At 35.8% G+C, this 18,126-nt stretch overlaps 2 protein-coding genes, 1 non-coding gene and 2 pseudogenes across 3 annotated transcripts; 3 read left to right on the plus strand and 2 right to left on the minus strand.

The window, feature by feature from the left end:
• The first annotated feature begins 4,653 nt into the window (after positions 1–4,653).
• LOC143617810 (U2 spliceosomal RNA) lies at positions 4,654–4,849 on the plus strand. Its single transcript, XR_013150889.1, has one exon. It is a non-coding gene; the product is annotated as a U2 spliceosomal RNA (small nuclear RNA).
• A 731-nt stretch (positions 4,850–5,580) lies between these two features.
• Positions 5,581–7,040, plus strand: LOC143617807 (F-box protein At3g07870-like; annotated as a pseudogene).
• Positions 7,041–8,559: 1,519 nt separating this feature from the next.
• On the plus strand, positions 8,560–8,695 carry LOC143617811 (U2 spliceosomal RNA; annotated as a pseudogene).
• Positions 8,696–9,602: 907 nt separating this feature from the next.
• LOC143617805 (uncharacterized) lies at positions 9,603–10,067 on the minus strand. Its single transcript, XM_077090249.1, has one exon. The coding sequence runs from the start codon at positions 10,065–10,067 to the stop codon at positions 9,603–9,605; it is 465 nt and encodes a 154-aa protein (XP_076946364.1).
• A 13-nt stretch (positions 10,068–10,080) lies between these two features.
• Positions 10,081–11,684, minus strand: LOC143617806 (uncharacterized). The gene is made up of 3 exons (XM_077090250.1): positions 11,623–11,684; positions 10,881–11,539; positions 10,081–10,727 (listed from the first exon to the last, which is right to left on the minus strand). The coding sequence occupies exons 1-3, from the start codon at positions 11,682–11,684 to the stop codon at positions 10,081–10,083; spliced, it is 1,368 nt and encodes a 455-aa protein (XP_076946365.1).
• Positions 11,685–18,126: the final 6,442 nt, after the last annotated feature.

Raw genomic sequence — 18,126 nt, forward strand, 5'->3', positions numbered from 1 at the left:
AAAAAGGCCAGCCATCTAACAAGAAGCTAGTGAGAGAACCAAAAACAACAAAAGAAAAAAAAATATTATAAATCAAAGTTTTTCCATCTATTTCAATCTAAAACCAAATTCTTCGACTTGTTATTTTATCCAATGAAACGTAAAAGATTTGATCATGCCAATAAGCTTATCAAAAATCCAAGAGCTCTCATAAGCTCCAACAAGTAACCAAACTATTGATTGCACCATTTTCTTCATGATCGAGTGGCCCGAGATATGCTCATAAATATTAAGAAGATCACCTATGGAAAAAAGCAAAAATAAGGGAGTTTTACACCACTTACTAAGATCATGCACAATAGTAACTCGATGTAGCACCCGACAAACATATGATCCACGGATTCCGTAGTGGACCAGCAAATGCTACGGCTGATCAAAGTATCAAAAGTCGGCAACTAGGAAAAAATTGCTCTCCAACCAAACGTAGTATTTAGCTTTAAAGGTAGCCATTTAAAGCATGTTGCCAATTACTAATCCGGTTCATGTTCGCACCCAAGATACATGAACAATATAGACCCCACTTTACAATTCATAGATTAATCCACCATGCATATTCATATATAATGTCCACCACCCAAACTCCAACTCCACAAATGGGAGATTTTTATAAATTAATTTTTATGAACACCTCGTCCTCTACAACCAAACAATATGTCTCGAGTTTTCTGTTGGCAAATCCCCTATTATCATGGCATCATCAATAAACAAACGTTAATTAAATGGGATACAAATTAAGTGCCCTGAGAGAGTCTACGTTTGGTCATGCATGGCATATTCAAACTCTAGGTTGTTCTCACGTACTAGGTTAACATATCCGCATGGCCAGTGGCGGTTGCATCGTTCTTCCGACAAACGTTCAGAATCGCCCGGTAAGGAAATCACTAAATTATTATTATTATTATTATTATTATTATTATTATTATTATTATATGTTTATCACATCCTTTATTTAATTCATATAGTGTTAGATCTTATGTTTCACGTAGACATTTATGAATTATGTGTCAAGTTGATGAATTCTTAGGACATTTATGAACTATGTGTCAAGTTTATAAAAATCTGGATATGCAAAGCAAAGTAATATACATGGTTCCGGACTTCGGCCTAAACTTTAAAGAATGGTTTCTCTCCACAATATATATACAGAAAAGCTAAGGTTTACAGTTACAGGTATGTCTGATGTTCTATATCCTTCTTTTTTGTTGTTAATACTGCAGCTGCAAACATGTCTGTTAAGGAGGGATACTGTTGTTTTGTTGGCGGCTTGATAAGATCAATAACGGATAGAGCTCTATTTGAGACCTTCTTAAGGATTGGCAATGTTCTTGATGCAGAGGTAACAAACATGCATGCTTCATTGCTATTTTTCTGCCAACTGTTTGTTTACAGTTTATATCATTGTAGACTCGTGACACTTTGGTTCGTATTGTTTGCAGATTACAAGTAATAAATATTGATTTCAGGAGTTTATTTTTATTCTTTGTATGATTTAGGTTGTTTTAGACAATGTCTCTGGGCGCTCGCTAGGATATGGTTTCGTGAATTTTGCTACCAAGGATTCAATGAACAATGCTATTGCAGAAATGAACGGATATAACTTGGACGGGAGTTACATCATAGTAAGCAAAGCACAACCTCAAGCCGGTTCAGGAAGGGACTACCGGTACAATGGTGGCAGTCGGTGTGATTTGGATAGGATTGGAGAGTGGATGTCCGTGGCAGATCCAAACTGTCTGTTGTTATCAAACACCACTTGGTTAAAAAATCATTTGAGTGAGCCTGTTGGGCCGTTTTATCATTCTTCCGCCAAGTCTTCACAATCGCCTGGTAAGGAATCACTAAATTATTATGTGTTAACCACCTCCTTTATTTAATTCATATAACGTTAGATCTTGTGTTTCTGTTTGGATTGGTGTCCTTATATATGGTGTGTTTTTTAGTTAATCATTGATGGATCATAATCGCCATAAGTATCAGATTGGATTTGACGATCAACGTTGTTTGTTTGTGATCTGTGCTTTTAGCCATCATAATTTAACTTTCATGTAGATAGACATTTATGAATTATGGATTTACCCTTTATAAAAAGCCTAATTGGGACCATGCTTATAACCTTACAAAGTCTATTGGCCCTGACAGGATTGAGAGAGTGTTCGTCCATGGCAGATTCAAACCGTCGGTTGTTCTCACACACCACTCCGTTAAAATATCCGCATAGTCGATGGCCATCTTATCGTTCTTCCGACAAATCTTCACAATCGCCTGGTAAGGAAATCACTTCTGTCAAATATGTTTAGTATCTCCTTTATATATATAATTCATATAACGTAAGATCTGGTGTACGCGTTTCTGTTGATTGATTGTGTTGTGCTTTTTAGTTGTTAATCATTGATGGCTTTCCAGTGTTTATTGTTTTTTAGTTGTTAATCGTCGTATGTATCATATTGGATTTGATGATCTATCAGAACTGTTTTTGTTTGTTCATGATCTGTGCTTTTAGCCATCATAATTTGAGTTTCACGTTGACATGCATTTGTGTTTTGAGAATATTAACCACTACTAGCTTTTGAACTCGTGTATTACATGAGATTTGTCAAATAATAAAAATAAATAAGGTCCTTTGTTTGAAAGAAAGAAACAAAATTAAAGGTAAAAAAAAAAAAGAAATGAAATATATAGTACACACAATAAGAAGTCTGTAATCTCAAATTTACAAACTTGAAAAAATCTCTTTATATACAACATTTGCCAAAATTGTTTTGAACTATGAGTACTATGACCCATGGATAGCTAGAATGAATTATAAGATGAGAGATTAGAGAACTAGCAGTGAAATTATAACTCATTGCCAAAATTATTTTGACCCATGACCCATGGATAGCCGGTTCGGGACTTCAATCTAATGGTCTATGACCCATGGATAGCCGGTTCGGGACTTCACTCCGTGGGCCACCACTCCAAGGTTGGCTCTGATACCAATGTTACAAGCCAAACAGAAAAACTCAACCCAAAAGACTAGTTTGATAGGTGAGGGAACCCATTTGGCTTATAAACCCCACATCAGTTGCCCATACAACCGATGTGGGACAAGTCCCATACCTTGCAATGGTTTCAGTCCGTAACACACAGTATATATATATAGAAAAGCTAGGTTTTACGGTTACATGTCTTCTGGCTAATGTTGTATATGCTTCTTTTTTGTTGTTAATAATGCTCTGTTTACTGCAGTTGTAAACGCATCTGATAAGGAGGTATATCGCTGTTTTGTTGGTGGTTTGTCATGGTCAACATCTGATAGAGCTTTATTTGAGACCTTCTTAAGAATTGGCTATGTTATCGATGCAGAGGTAACAAACATGCATGCTTCATTGCTATTTTTCTATAGTTTGCACCAACTATTTTTTATATAAAAATATATGTTTATATCATTGTAGACCGACACTTTGGTCGTAATGTTTACAGGTAATAGAATATTGATTTCAAGAGTTTATTTTTTTATTCTTTGTATGATTTAGGTTGTTTTAGACAAGGTCTCTGGGCGCTCACTAGGATATGGTTTTGTGACTTTTGCTCAGAGGCTAGAAATGAATGATGCTATCGAAGAAATGAACGGATATAACTTGGACGGGAGTTACATCACAGTAAGCAAAGCTCAACCTCAAGCCGGTTCAGGAAGGGACTACCGGTGTAATGGTTGTCATCCTCTATATCAAACACTTGTACTTCCACAATCATGATTATTATTAGTTTTGATGCTAGATGCTTTCACATACTCATATGTTAAATTTTCAATGTATATTTTATTATTAATTAATATATATAATCCAAGAACTATATTTTTTATAGTATTTTATTTGTACAGAATACTATCACAAATATGAAATTTGACATGCATAACATATTTGCAGCCAACAAAATCGTTAACCTAGCTCTTGTGTCATTTTGTAACTTTCTTGAGCTCGCAGATTCAACTAGATGAGCATCACCATCTTCAGTTATATTAAGTTCAATGTTAAATGGGCTACTTGGGTCAATATGGTCAAACTGTGAAAGTGCTAAATTCAACAGTGCATACATGTTTGACTAGAATATCATAGTAGCCCGAGTTATAAAGAATGCTATGGCGGAACATCAACTCTTACTATCAAGCAGATATCATACTAGCCTGCCGTTTTTAGTTAGCAGGCTATTAATTTGTTTTTGAGTTTTGACGGTCTGCTTCATGCTTCTCAATGGATATGGTTTATGTTTTGAGGTTATATAATGTTTATTAAGTTAAACATAACTGGAAGTAGTCCAGTAGATTCAGTCTGCAGGTTCTTAGAAAATCAAAGCACAATTAATATATATATATAGCTAATTAATTTGTGACAATTCCGGCCACTTAAAATATTCCTTCAACAATATTAGCACAATATAAAATTTGAAACAGTAAGTTTATTATTAGATATTAATTAATGGAATTATTTATTTATTTATGGTGTTAAAGTTTGAGAGATGATAACACACTTTTAAGGGCAATAACAATCCCTGAATCCCTCCCACATTGGCCGAGTGAAGAAACAAAAAGGAAGACACAGTCTATATAATCAGCGGCACATGAAAGGAGAAGGTATACCTTTCTCGGTCTTTTGGCTAAGATCAAGTGTAGTATCTGTTTTTATCAGTTTAATATCTGATATGTGAGCCATCGGCTTACTTGATATTAATCTTATTTTTTATGGGGATAGGCCCATCACAATAGCTTGCTATTGGGGTCTTTATGCGTCGCCTTGGTATTGCACTACTGCCTTGGCCTGGCGCACCCCTCCAATTCGCAGTGAAGGCTTTCTTTAGTTTGTTGTTTCAGATTCTACACCTGTATTCAAAAGGCAAGTTTTCAACTAATTGAGGTTGCTCTTTATGTGTTTATTACGTAGATGCTAAGTTGACTGTCAAAAAGTAACACTTTGCATCTGTGCATTTAAGGTATTTGATCAGATGGTGAAAGAAGGATGTAATCCAAATGCAGCAACATACACCTGTCTTATAAATGGGTTATACAACGCAGGTCGGGTCGGTGACGGGTTGGACATGCTCAAGCAAACAGGCTTTTTTTTAAAACACTATTGGGCTTGTAGTTCTTGTGATGAAGATGGGCCGTCGACCAAAGGTGCAGACCTACACGGCTCCATATAAGTGGGCTGTTTCGTACTATACAGGCCCACTTAATTAGCAATTGGGCTTTACCATAAGATGGTTTGATTCCAAACACGGTTACTTATAATGCTTTGATATGTGAGTTAGGCCAGACCGGGTGGTTTGATGCCTGCTTTTTTATTGTTTTTGATTGGATGAAGGGGCAAAATGGTAATTGGTCAAATGCTGAATCCGGCCTAACTACCAAACTGATGGATATATTTCACTAAATCAACTGAATCATGCATTTTTGCTTTCTAAAAATATGGTTAAACGGGGATGCAAACCCAACTACCAAACTTTTTAATTAAGGCAATATGTTTAGCTTGGACTAGATATTAGCTTCAAGTGGCTCGTAAAGAAAATATATATATATAGATAAAAAAATTTGATATACAATAAAAAGATGATATAAGAACCCAAGTACCTTATTGGGTCATCATATTTGTAAGTTCAAGTGAGACAACTAGAAACTTTGAATGTTTCTTCTAGGATCTAGTCAAGTCAACTTTGCTTGTCTTCCAAGTATATATATATATATGACTTTTATAAGTTTCAAAACTATAAATCACACCTACAGACAGACCACCACAAATATGAAACATGGACTCTCTTTACCATAAACTTATGTCTTCTACCCGCGGTGGTCCATCCACGGAAGACTTGCCAGAAAACGTTATGTTCGATATATTATCAAGACTGCCAGTCAAGACAATAATTCACTGCAGAGGTGTATGCAAGAAATGGCGGAATCTCGTTTCAGATTCTTACTTTGTGAATCTTCACCTCTCCAGATCACCTGCAGGCCTCATGTTTCATCATAACTCTGAAAATTATAGACCAAGTAGTTACTATGAACCAGGAATTTTGAAGTGGGTGCTAATCGAAGATGAACCCAATCGCCACCGTTTGCGTCATGACCCTGTCATGAACCTTGATCTAAATCTTGCAGCCACTTTCCAAAATTCCCGAATGCGTCTAGTGGGCTCCGTCAATGGTTTGTTGTGTATGTGGCAGTTTGGCCGGTTCCGTGATAACACTTACATATGCAATCCCATCACTAGAGAATACATGACTCTCCCAAGGCAGCAGTATTATAGAAAAGGTTAAGCCATAATCGTTTACGGTTTTGGAGTCGGTTTACGGACAAAAGAGTACAAAGTGATACGGACTTTCCAAGGGGACATACCACCAAATCCTTCTTCAACATCTCGGCCGAGTTTATTAGAAGCCGAGGTGTACACGCTTGGCACGGGTCAATGGAGAAGTCTTGGCCGTGTCCCTTACTGGCTCGAAGGATGGGATGGTCTGTTTCTAAACGGTCGTGCTCATTGGATTGTTTGTGATAAGGACTCCCCTGAAAAGATTTGCACCTTTGATTTTGACAACGAGAAGTTTGAGTTACTTCCATCTCCTCCTTTAGAAGCTATAAATGATGAGCATCAGACGCATTATCAAAGCTTGGGAGTCCTAAAGGGTTGTTTGTGTGCATCCGATATCTACGGCTCTCATTTCACGATTTGGGTGATGAAAGAATATGGGATCAGGAAATCTTGGCATAGAGAGGTGGTGATGAAGGAAATTATTAGCCCTATTCCGCAGTGGGAGATATGGGACCATACAAGTATACAACTGTGTTAGAGTGTTTAAAAGATGGAACAGTTTTGATGTTAAGTGGCGAGGACAGTTTAATGGCATATTGTACTTTGCGGAAAACAGTTGAAGACACTGGACTTTTTGACCGCCACGTAACCGGAATGCCTTATCGTCCTAGCTTTCTTAAACTCCAAGACTTCCCCTCGGAGAGAGTTGATGTGTTTTAAATGTCAACAGTTTTAACAAATGTTTTCTGTTTTATTTTTGAAGTGGTGTACATCAGTTGATGTACTTTTCACTTCCATATCACAGCTAAGATTTTCTCTAATGTGTTATTTTACAGTTGTACATCGTATTTGATTTGCAGAGTTTCAGTTAATTAAGGCTGCTTTTAGTGTGTTTAAGCAGATGCTAAGTTACAATATTAACCTATGGAAAAATATCACCTTGCTTTTGGATGTACTTTTCACCTCCAGTTCTATGATTTTAGGATATTGTAGGAATCAAATGCTGCAACATACACCAATCTTGTAAATGGGTTATGCAATATGGGTCGGGTGGACATGCTCAGGCAAGCGTGCTTGTTAAAAAGGCCAACTGTACAGACCTGCACGGCTTACATAAGTGGGCTGTTTTGTAACGCTCGTCGCCCATTTAGCAAAGCAATTGGGCTTTACCATAAGATGCTAAAAGATGGTTTGATTCCAACCACGGTTATTTGTAATGCTTTGATATATGAGTTAGGAAAGACAGGGCGGTTTGATGCTGTTTTTTGTGGTTTTTGATTGGATGGAGGGCAAAATGGTAATTTGTCAAATGCTGAAACCTATAATGAAGTCATTTTGCTTCATGAAAATTTTTCAGAAAGGGTATGGTTCTTTTGAGTAAAATGACAAATGTAGGCCCGTTGCCAAAGGTTATTTCGTATCATACATTAATTATTTGGATTTATGAAACAAAGGGATTTAAATAATGCAATCAGATTATTGAGTTTAATGAAGGCAAATTGATGCAAACTGGATGAGCTGATTTATGCTGAACTTATTTAAGCGTTGTGTTAAACAAGGTCTTGATGGTTTGTTGACTTTTTCCCTTCGAATGGTTTGACACTGAATAAGGTAATCATATTAGTGATTTAATAGATGGTTAAGCAAAAACGGGGATGTAGAGGCTGCACTCATGATATTGCAATAATATGGTGTTTATCTAAACCAAAGGAGAAACGTTATGCAAAAAATGGTGACATGTTTACTTACACATCTTTAATTAACGGGCTTTGTCGAAACGGATACGTTGATTTTACAATCAAGATTTATAATGAAATGGACTAAAGAAATTGCACACCAAATTTTAAATTTATAGTTCACTGATTTACGAGTTGTGTTTGGAGGTCAGAGTAGATGAAGTAGATATATTACTTACAGCTTGGAAGTACTAAAGGGCTGTTTTGATTCCATAGTGAAACCGTGGAGTTCAATGTTTTTGTTGTGAATTGTGATCCCTCATATGGAGTCGGTCTAACAAATGTTTTCAGTTTTTTTTTTAAGCTGATGAGCTGATGAACACTTAAGTGATCTTTAATTAGAGGCTAGTTTTATCATATATTAATCTGCTTTATTGATGCTATTAAATTCTGAAAGATGGGAATACAAAGAGCAAAGTCTCTCACCATCCCACATTGGCTGAGTGAAGAAATAAAGAGGAATAGACAGCCTATATAAACAGCAGCCTAAGAAAAAAGAAAGCATACCTTTCTTGGCCTTTTGGCTCACTTGATACTAATCTTATTTTTTGTGGGGAAGACCCGTCAAAGTAGCTTGCTGTGTGGGTCTTTATGCGTTGCTTAGGTCTTATACTACCCCTAAGGCTTGGTGCACCCTCCAATATGTAGTTAAAATTTTGTTGCTGGTGAATAGCATTGAGTTCTATATTTTAAGAATCATCAATAAAATAATTTAGTTACACATTATTGTTTCAATAGAATCGTAGGTTGAGAGTATGACGATGACATTTGAGTTTGAAACGATAGGGATCATACAAAAAAATACGTTTGCATCCCTTACCGTCTCATTTTTCACTTCTGCTGCTAGCTGTCTAGCTCGTTAAACTCCAATGATGGTTAGCTTGCAGTGTAAAGTCATGACATACATTCACAAGGTCAAACAGATAAGGGAAATAAAAAGGCAATCTTGTTTCATGAAATCTTTTTTCTTGAAACAGTGTATAACAATAACCAATTTACAACCATTCAACTCATTTTCCAGGCACAAAGTTGTTAGCTACTGGGTCATTAAGATGGTCAAACAAGTTCTCGATCGGGTCTTTTCCAGTAACAATGTCCTGAACAAAGAAACCGAACATCGAAAACATAGCCAGCCCACCGTTCTTAAGCTCACTAACCTTCAACTCAGCAAACGCCTCTGGGTCATCAGCCAACCCAAGTGGGTCAAAAGACCCTCCGAGGTAAACCTTGTCAAGCCCTTCACCGAGCGGGCCCCCACCAACACGGTACCCTTCAATAAGGCCCATGAGAACAACTTGAGAAGCCCAGATGGCCAGTGGCGGATCCAGGAATTTTTTTTGGGTGGTTCACTACTTTTATATGTTTCAATTTCACCGAGTCGGGTATATAAAATTTCGGGTCGGTTTGTGGTTCGGGTCGGTTCGATGGTTCGGGAAAAGTTCATTACATAATAAAAATACGATAAAATAATAAAAGAGACACCGTCATTAGAAATTAAAAAACACATAATATCAATACAATAGTCTTTATGAATTAAAAAAAATTCTTATAGTTGTTCCCTACGAGTCTTCATCTTTTGAAATCGTTGCATTACTTCTTCAACCGAAACTTGTTGGAGGAATTCCCTTTCAATGTAACAAATGCCAGAATCGTTCATGTATTCATCACCCATCCTATTACGCAAATCCGTTTTCACATTCTTCATTGAAGAAAAACATCTTTCAACACTTGCCGTTGCAACCGGCAAAACCAATGATAACTTTATTAAACGATACACTAACGGATAATCAATGTGTAATCTTGTTTTCACCATCATTTTAGCAAGATCGCCTAAGCCACTCAAGTTGGCAAACCGCTTATCTTCTTTCACGTTAGTAATGTAGTGGCCAAGTTCATATACAAGCTTCTCCTTTTCATCAAAATCAAAATCACATGGATACATCTCGGCCAAGTTTATCAAGTTTACTTTACTAAAGGCACTAAAATTACAAGACGGGCTCAAAGAACTCATATTAGTAAGCAATTTAGTGGTTACCCTCATTAAAGCGGCTTCCAAGCTCTTGAATTTGCATGTCGAGAACCGTGTTGAAATTATTAACCACATAATGATGACGATTGGTGATACCGGTCTTCTTTCTTTTAAATCTCGGGTCAACATACTCGGCTTCCATATCAACCACTTCAATTTCATATTTTTCACAAAAGGATGTGACATCTTCCAAAAGTGAGTCAAAACCTTCAAGTCGATACCTTTTTAGGCCTTCATCAGTTAACTTAACTAGCTTAACTGCATTCAACATATCTTGATCTTTTCTTTGAAGCGCTTGACACAATGTGTTAGTAACACCCAAGATGTATTTCATCAAATGTAAATAAAATACAAAATTAAAAGTTTTTATGAATTCTTGAAGCCCACGTGATTCATTTTGGTAATTTGAAAACTCTCCCGATTTTTCTATATATTCAAGCACGTCAATAACACAAGGATATAAAGTAAGCAAACGGAGAATTGTTTTTTCATGAGAACTCCAACGTGTATCCCCAGCTCTTGCAAGTGGCAACTCTTGATTCTTTCCACTTCCGGTTTCAACTTCCGAATTCAATCCCAAACTTTCTCTTTGACTTTCTCTTAACAAATCTATTCTTTTACAAGATCCACTAACAACATTTACTAAATTTGATAATTCTTTATAAAGTCTGTAAATCTCATAATGTTTGGTTGCAAGGCCCACAACAACAAGTTGAAGTTGGTGAGCAAAACAATGAACATAATATGCCGAAGAATTTTCTTTCAAAATTAAAGCTTTCAAACCATTAAACTCACCGGACATGTTGCTTGCACCGTCATATCCTTGGCCTCTTACTCTACTAATACTCAAGTTGTGGCGAGCAAATAGGTCATCAATTGCAGCTTTAAGAGATAACGCGGTTGTTTCCATAACATGAACAAGGCCAATAAATCGCTCCTTCACAAATCCTAATTTATCAACATATCTTAAAACCACGGCCATTTGTTCTTTTTTAGAAATATCTCTCGATTCATCAACTAATATGGAAAAGACATCATCATTAAGTTCTTCAAATATCCTCTTTAATACTTCTTCTGCAAAACAATTACAAAGTTCTTTCTGGATTGATGGAGACGTCATTTGATTATTCCCAGGAGCATTATCCAATATAACCTTACCAATTTCTTCACTTAGTTCTCCAAACACTTTTAAGAACTCAATAAAATTTCCCCTGTAAAGAGATTCTTCAGACTCATCATGACCACGAAAAGCTAATGAACCATTCAACAATGCTTTGGTAAGTCTAGCCGAAGCATGTAATCGGATTCTATATTGTTTTTTATGTAGATCTGTTCCCTTATCAATGGCCACATGTATAGACTGAGCTTGGTTAAGTAAGTCTTTCCCCCTTTTACGTGCTTTGTTGTGAAAACTATTGATTTTTCCAACATGATTGCTAAATTTCTCCCGACACCTATTCCAACATCGCAATCCTTCACTTAGAAATGCATCATTTTGTCCACTTTCCTTAAACAAGTAACAATGCAAACAATACACTTTATCCGCTTTGACACTATATTCCAACCAATTTCCAAATTCACTAGTGTACCATTCCTCATTAAAGCGTCTTAATTTACCACTAAAATTTGTTAGAGGACAATCATGCACGGTTGGTTGACATGGACCTCTAAGTAGATATGCCCGTCTAATTTCATCTTTTTGACTTGGGTGATAAGATGAAATTGGTTGTCTTTCGGAAGGATCCCATGGTAGATCATCCAAATTTATTTTTAATGGTTTACTACTTGAAGATGATGATCCAAGGTTCGATGGTTCACTTTGATAATATCTCTTCATATTCAAAATACCTACAAATCAACAATTTCAAACTAACAAATTTAAAACTAAGAAACTAACAAAAACTAACAAACTAACAAATTAAAACCAATAATCATTAAGGCTTTATTTGAAATAAATAAAAAAAATAAAGGTATTCACATAAGTTTATTTAGTGAAATAAATAAAAAATAAAGTTACAATTACAAATATCAAAACAAATTTTCACTCAGACAAATCGTCGAACAGGTGGAGGGCATCCCTGGATTCGGGAATCGTCATAACTCATAAGAATTAAGAAGGACTGGGTTGGATCAATATGAATCGGATAACTAGAATACAACACTCTCTTTCAAAAAGATTTTCACAAAGCAAACTACTTTCAATAATCATTTCGAATGGATTAAATAAAATGAATCATACAAGAAGCAAAAAAATACCTAACAGGAGGCGGACGGCGGTGTGCCACTGCCGGACTAGTGAGCAGAGCAAGCAAAAAAAGGTTTTTGTTGGAATTGATTTTTATGGGGGCAAGGATTGGTTCAGGGGTTTGAAACCAGTGACTGATTCAATCAGAGGCGGAGGCGGACGGCGGTGTGCCACTGCCGGAGTGGCTGAGCTGAGCCTGAGGGTGGAGCGGACGAGCGGTGGACAGAGGACAGAGGCGGCTGCAGCTGCTGAGGACCATGAGGACACGGATTGGTTCAGGGGTTTGCCTGCTTTGCTTATCAGCTTATGTTATAAAAAACCCTAACAGGACTTAGGGTAACTTAGTAAAAAAAAAAAAAAAACTGTTAAAAACGGGAATAGAACCTGCGACCTCCGGGTTACAAAACCCACAAACTACCATCCGGGCAAGCACTTTATATGTTTTTAAGATGGTTCCTGTATAATTTATAGGGTGGTTCCTTTATTATTTTCTATATATAAATACACTATAATTTCGAAACTCGGGTGGTTCCGCGGAACCACCCGTTACTACCGTAGATCCGCCCATGCAGATGGCTAAAATGCTCTGGGCATGGATCAAGTTCGGGTTCCCGAGGTAGTCGAGCCCGCCTTCCTAGAAAATCTGGGAACCCGCCTTGAACCAGACGGCTTAACCGAACTTGACACCGTTCTTTGAAAGAATCTCGGGGAAAACGCACCCGAGTGCGCCGAGCATGGCCCACCGAGAGTGGATCACCTCGAGCTCACGGTTCTTAGCAAACGTCTCGGGGTCAGCGGATAATCCAGCGGTGTCCCACCCGTAGTCACCAGGAAATTCACTGGCGTTTGCTCAGAGAATGGGCCCAAGTATTTGGGGCAGTCCGGTCCATACCTATTAAACCAGTTAAAATATTGACATAAATTTGGGAAATTAAAAAAAACTAGAAAACAAGAATGTGTGTGCTTTCTTTTACCATACACTTTGTGGTGCACTTTTGACGGTTCTACCCATGGTGAAGCGGCCACCATTGAAGCTGCTAGTCTTTTGAACAAGCTCGTTCTGTGGCTTTAATGCGGCCTTAGACATGTGAGAACGGCTTATATAACTAACCCTAATATAAGTCCTACCTAATAATATTCAATAGATTTTACATTATTTTAACTAATTTAACTTAAGTAACGAAATTAACTATAATGGGAAAAACGAATCACCTAGGTAGGATGACTTAAAGGGTATGGGATGATTCAGGTGCTAACAAAAGTTTGAAACCGGCTTCTAAAGATGAACTAAGAAAGATGCAATCAAAGCAACTGGTCCCCACGGTAAGTTTTAACAGAAAATCCTAACGACGTCTACTTAGCATTTAATTCACGGTTGTTTATTAACGTACTCTAATGATTTATTACTTGGTCCGTATCAAAATCACAATCCTCACTAAGGCTCGAGCTAATTACAAACCTAGGAAGAAAGGGGTAATTCACTAATAAGGACAAAAATAACTAAACTTACGAACTATTCTAGTCGAAAGCTAGAAAACCGCACGTGGTCTCGCAACGGGTAACTAAATCAACTAAAGCAGAGGGATAAAATAACCCCTAAGGTCTTGGTCCAACTCAAAGAGGATGATCCTACTGACCTAAATTATTTAATAAACACAAACCCTAATGGCACGCGTCTACCACAATCAATCAACACACTCATTATTAACCGAACTAGCAATTAACAACTACACGAAACATATTCATGAAATAATCAACTACCCGGGGCTCATGCAATCTAAAATAGATATCATGGCAGCAAGGTTCATGGAATAATATCACAAATTATGAACTTTACAATAACTAAACAATCAAACACAAGATTAGCACCCGAAAACTAATAAATCAACCGTTAAACATCAAACCAAGATGATTCAAACAAGTTAGCCAAACATAATGAAATAAAAGTAGATAAAATATATAAATATGATAAACATGTTCATTAGAATCTGATTACAACTTGTTTGAATGTTTAAAACTCAAAAATGAACTCACAATCGTTAATATACTTAAAACCGACAACCGGGTGATGAAACTCGAAACCGACTGCTCCTCCTCCTTGGTATTTCATTTGGAACAGGTCTATGGTGGTTGGAAGGGTCTAAATTTAGTTGTAGAGTTAAAACCCTTTATATATATGTTTAAATACCTCATTCCTAATATAAAAATAGGTTAAAACAAGCCCACTAGAAGACAAAATAGACGGGATAGCTGATTCCTGAACATTTTTGGCAGCTTTGGGGACATGTGGGACGCCACCACACGAGGCCTGAATGGCCTGACCTGGTCGCGTACCAGGTCCTGGGTGCTCGTTTCTTCTTTTTCTAACCTGTTTATCTTCATACGCACATACTGGTTTTCATTCCTGTTAGAGCTGATTTCTTCTTCATTTAAACTTATTTTTCGCTCTCTTCAACCATGGAATTTACAATAATCACAAACATGTTATTTCATGCAAGAATAATCAATAATCGTTAACGGTTTACGCACAAAACAACATAAAAACTGACAGGAAAATATGTGTTTTACAACACATCAGATAGCATAAGTCACATAGAGGTGCCATACATGTGACAAAAAGCCGGATAACTCATCTGCTAAAAAATTGATGAGAAAACAAACATTAGAAACAAATATATAATTAAGTAAGACAAACTACACTCTATTATCAAGAAATCATAATCATCTGTTAACAAATATTTGAAAACAATAAATATATATGAAACATTTATACATAACCTATTCAAAAGGAGGTTTAGAGTCTAAGAAACAATGAACGTATAATTTATAGTTAAACTCAACCCGAACCCGTTTATACTAAACTCAAACCCACAAATGTAAACTATATATCAAAATAAAATAATTGTATAGCACAATAAAACAATAATTCTTTGTTCTCAAATAAATATGAGACTCTTTATACGTGAGGTTGTAAATGAATCCTCCTTTTTAAACTTTTATCATTTTCTTTAAACAAAAATTATTAACTTTACTAAAAGTGGACACAAGAAATTAAAAAAAAATAGGATCTCATTCATTTTAAAACAGTTATCTAGGTTAATAAAACAAATGTGAATTGTCACATTATGAATCTTAGCCCTCCCTTATTACATTCAAAACATAAGAACTTTTGAATTTTCTATATGGAACATACATATAAATATCGTTTATATATATATATTGTAAGTAAAGATTTACAAGAAATCTTATCATATTTAATAAATATGGGGTTTCATCACTTCAAGCAACAATTTTTGATAGTAAAATCATAAACCAATTAATATATTTTTATTAAAAGAAAGGTTAGGTGACCTTAAACAGTAGCATTTAAAAACAAATATGTTGAGTTTTTAATAAAAATGGAGTTCGATTTGTTACCAGGTATGGGAACATAATTAATAGGAAGAATTGTCGGCTTTGTGTTGATTTAACCAAGATGATCGTTGGTGTCAAACGTGAAAGAACATAAGTGATGGCTGCCAAATTCTGGTGGTCGTCGAAATACGCGTCGAATCAATAGTGATAAAGGGGAGAGTTCAATGAGGTGTGTAGAACACAAAGGCTTATACCGTATTTAAAACCATGTGTAGGAATCCATATATTTTATAAACGGTTTAAAATAATTTAATTCAAATCATGAATCTTTCTTGGTTAAGAAACCGAGAAGGAAGGAGACAAAATTTATAAGGGAGTAGGGATGAGCTCGGTACTGTACCAGTACCGAAAATACCGATCCCGAAAATCGTGAATTCTTGGTACCGGTACCAGTACCGAAATATTCGGTTCGGTACTGGGATAGTACCGGTACCGAATGTAAAAATTCGGAAATACCGGTATCATACCGATGCCGAAACTTAAAACTTTGGTACCAATTTGGTACCGACGGTACCGATTTCGGTACCAGTATCAAATCTGCTCATTCCTATAACGGAGTCAAAATATATTACAAATTCAAGCATTAATTCCTACAAAACGTAGAATTCACTGTAATTAATAAATCATTGACCAATGATCATAAGTATGAAGTTATTGATTTTCATTTTAAAATAACTACCATTTTAATTTATTTATAAATTATTTAATTGTAAAGAAATTGTTAGAATTTGTTGTTATAAATGGAAACGTACAATAGACTATAACCAATATGAAGAGGCCAAATGGACATAAACTCTATTAATTTAATAGTATAGGTAGATTGGAGGTTGGGAAGTGAATAAGAAAATGTCCATTGTCAGCAGCCACCCATGTGCATGTTCTTTTAGACTACTATAGAACCACAATTCATAACGCTTTATAATCTGTTCACAGTATGTCCGACTAAAACTGAAAATTGTTGTTAGAGCATCTACAATCATGGATGAGTAAAAAGAAAATAATCACGCCACATCAACTGTCACATCATATTTCTATTTATTCACTTTCAAACACCAAAAACTCTAATTTCTCCTTCAACACTACATCAACTATTAAACATTCATATATTTCACATAATCATCTACTTCTATATTTTACTTCTATAAACTAAAATACTTATATAAACTATTATACTTTTATAAGTATCTTATTTTTCTAATTTCATATTATTTATATAATTTATAGATGGTTACTACCTTTAAAAAAAACTAAGACTGTTATCGTTGATACATAAGCTTAGAAACAAATAATATTATTTTATTAAAATTTTTTACCGTTGAAAGTAAAAACAATATATTATATTTTTTAATTCAAAAAGAAAGATAATTAAAGTGCGGGGTTGAAATTGGTTTTAAAATTAAATGAAAATTATTTACATTGGGTCCATTTATCATGTTTGCTTCAATTCGGTTTTACGGATATGCTTTAAACTGAACATCATCTCCGATGGATATTTATCCAGTTCAGAATAACATGGCATTGGAGTAGCTCTTAGGTAGAAGGCTTATTTAATCATTATTAATTTGCTTAAACTTTATAATGGTGGCGGAAGTAATATAGTGATGTACAACGTTTGTGGCTTCGCTTTAGACTGTTGTGGCTCCGATTTATCTGATTTTGGGGGGAAATTTAGGGTTTCGGTTGTATCGGCACCATTACTCGTCATTTATCGTCGCCAGTTTCGGATTCACAACTTAGGCGACAGTGAACTGCTGGTGGCGATTGTTTGTCATGGGGTGTTTGCCGGTGCTCCAACTTTTTCCGACGATTATGTGTTTCATCTGCTTCAATTGTTTATGGATCGTTGTCTATTGTTGCTGGGTCCGAATTCGGAATCCTAGGTGCCGGTAGCGTGGTGTATATTATTCGTTTATGAACATGACATTGTTCTCTATGGTCTATGCTTCTAGCATTGTTATGTATATTTATCTTGGTTCATCAAATGTGTTGAAGCATTCATCTTATTCTTATTTCATGTTTACAACATTATTTGATTTGATTTACCTCTATGTCAACTTGCATATATTATAATAATTGCTTATACCCGTTAACTAACATATAATATTATCATGTTAATTGTTTGTGAACTTCTCAAAGCCAACTTATATTAATTTCATAAATTCAATAGAGAATCTGGGAAGAAGTTCATTTCAGAATGCAAAGATTACAGGTATGTTTAACCTATTTATTAAATTATCATATAATGTTCAGACTTTAGATGAACTCATTCACTCAATGTGAGTTATTTATGATATTATTGTGAAAGTTTGTTTTTGATGGTGGCCTTCACAAAATCAAGCTGCGTTGCAATTTTGCATTCGGGGTGGAGAAGGCGGTCGAACC

Source organism: Bidens hawaiensis, unplaced genomic scaffold (assembly GCF_021521415.1).
Source record: "Bidens hawaiensis isolate Kalapana, Puna unplaced genomic scaffold, B.hawaiensis_p1.1 tig00058862_1, whole genome shotgun sequence".
Classification (NCBI taxonomy): Eukaryota; Viridiplantae; Streptophyta; class Magnoliopsida; order Asterales; family Asteraceae; genus Bidens; species Bidens hawaiensis.